The sequence below is a fragment of the Perkinsus marinus genome, assembly GCF_000006405.1.
Source record: "Perkinsus marinus ATCC 50983 genomic scaffold scf_1104296954246, whole genome shotgun sequence".
Classification (NCBI taxonomy): domain Eukaryota; phylum Perkinsozoa; order Perkinsida; family Perkinsidae; genus Perkinsus; species Perkinsus marinus.
Genome location: NW_003208191.1, coordinates 1 through 2,014, shown reverse-complemented (window position 1 = coordinate 2,014; position 2,014 = coordinate 1). Strand labels below are relative to the sequence as shown.

Here is a 2,014-nt window from a genome sequence, read left to right as displayed (position 1 = left end):
CACGATAGTGTTGAATCGATAGCTAATAGTAGATAACGACGTCGTCTCATTCATCAATAGTCTGATACCTTTCGTCTCTTCCTCATTACAACTGTCCAACACAACGAAAATAAACATAAGTGAATTCGCGTCACAATCATAACAGTACTCGTAGTGCTGCTCAACAAGGCTTCTTTCATTATTGGTGCTATGCCATCCCCAAGGGAGGCCTCCGTACCATTAATGTGTCTACACCATTTTAAAATACTATTTCGCCTTTGACAAATTCCATCGGGCGGGCCATCCCAAGACATACCCTATAGTCAGTTCCGCAGGAGCACGTGATAGGAAGATCAATTTCGTCTGTACGACCAAGTAACCTCAGATTCGACGAATTGTGGGGATCATTAGCTTGGGGCAGGTATGCCATTCGAGTACTGGTGTTCAATATAAGCCAGAGTTTTGGGCAGTAATATAATACACCTCGTTGAATTACCGGAGCTACTTCGGTCAGGACATTGGTCTCGAACTCATGCTTCTTGAAAATCGACTGAACCGAGGTAAACATTGGAATGGCATAGCTGCCCCTCTGAGGAAGTCGAGCTCGCTGATGCTGAGTCAAGCCTTCAGAGGGTGTAGCATTAACATCATCGAGGGGGATTCAGTTTCATATTGCAATTGAAAATGTACTCTCTACTTCATCGCGTCATTTCTCTCATTGGAATATTGAGGTTTTATCGTCTTGGCTGTGTGAACGGTTACAAAGATAGTCTTGTATAATCGGAGACTGATTCGAATGCATCGGACTTCAGTGACTAACTCGAGTAAACTGGATCTCAGTGATTCTCACGATATATAGATATATGATGATATCAGACCTCGTTGTGACCTTTTAAAGGATTTGCCTCCGTTAATTGGGAGCCCTCGAGAGACAATCGACTTCGACATTGAGCGAAGCAGAGAATGATATCACTCCGTGAGGAGTCTCCACCAAGGATCCTAGAGAAATTCTTTGAGTGGATCGTATTTCTGGCTGCTAGCTTGTAGCCTCTCCCAAACGAGCTCGCTTGGTTTCTTCCATGACGAATGAGTTATGAGCCCGTTGTACTTGTTCCTCAACAACCATGAGCTCTCGCATCCTAACCTTCCCACCGTAGGCTACGGTCCGTAGCATTCTCGGCTGATGCGGGGGAGCTTCATCTACAAGCGTGATGGTCCCGATTCTCTCACGATGACCTTCAACACCACTAGGGATGGCCTTAGGCAGTTCACTATCCAGTGTAGTCATCGATACCAAGATGATTGGCTCCAGCTCCGCGAAGATGATGAGTACCATGGTATCCTCCACGAGTTCCCTGAGTCTGGCCCTTGTGCCTATCGTGGTAATCTCGAGTTCGCGATGCGATGCGATGTGAAAGCCGAACGACTCTATTGACGCAACTCTTTCGATCAATACTCATTCACTCGTTATCAAGATCGCATGCGATACCGCGGGTTAGTCAAAATGCGGTTCATTAAACACTTCAAAGCTTCATTCCAAAATGTCTTCACACACTCGGGCTGGAAGTAGCCTGAGAATCGGCCACCTCAGCCGTTGTCGCTGAGGCTTCGGTGGTGACATCAACGTTGGTGGTGGCACTGATAGTAGTGACTGGGAAGTCAGCTGTAGTCGCGAGATCAGTGGCGACGTCGTCTGTTGTAGTAGCAGCGAATGTGGTGGATGAGGCCTCTCCAGTAACATCCGGCGATGTGGTTACTTCCAGGGGAGCTGCTGTGCTGGTCGTTTGTGCAACAGTGGTAGGCTCGACAGGAGCGTCGGTAGTAACATCAGCCGCATCGGCTGTAGTTACCATTCCGGTAGTGTCAACAGCAACAGAAGTGGCCGTATTGGTTTCTTCGGGAGCGGCTGTTGTGCCGTCCTGGATTGTGGTGGTCTCAGTGACTTCATCGGTGGCTTCACTTGGAGTAGTGGTAACTGCAGCAGCCTCGCAAGTGCATGGCGCATTGGATGAATGGCAGGTGCTTGGTGTAGCCC

The 2,014-nt window shown here is 48.2% G+C and overlaps 2 protein-coding genes across 2 annotated transcripts; one reads left to right on the top strand and one right to left on the bottom strand.

The window, feature by feature from the left end:
* Window positions 1-1,242: 1,242 nt before the first annotated feature.
* On the top strand, window positions 1,243-1,414 carry Pmar_PMAR002760 (hypothetical protein; the record flags this gene model as incomplete). The annotated part of the gene is made up of 1 exon (XM_002776126.1): window positions 1,243-1,414. A coding segment is annotated over one exon (172 nt), but the record flags the coding sequence as incomplete, so codon positions are not given.
* Window positions 1,415-1,526: 112 nt separating this feature from the next.
* On the bottom strand, window positions 1,527-1,832 carry Pmar_PMAR002759 (conserved hypothetical protein; the record flags this gene model as incomplete). The annotated part of the gene is made up of 1 exon (XM_002776125.1): window positions 1,527-1,832. The coding sequence occupies one exon, from the start codon at window positions 1,830-1,832 to the stop codon at window positions 1,527-1,529; it is 306 nt and encodes a 101-aa protein (XP_002776171.1).
* Window positions 1,833-2,014: the final 182 nt, after the last annotated feature.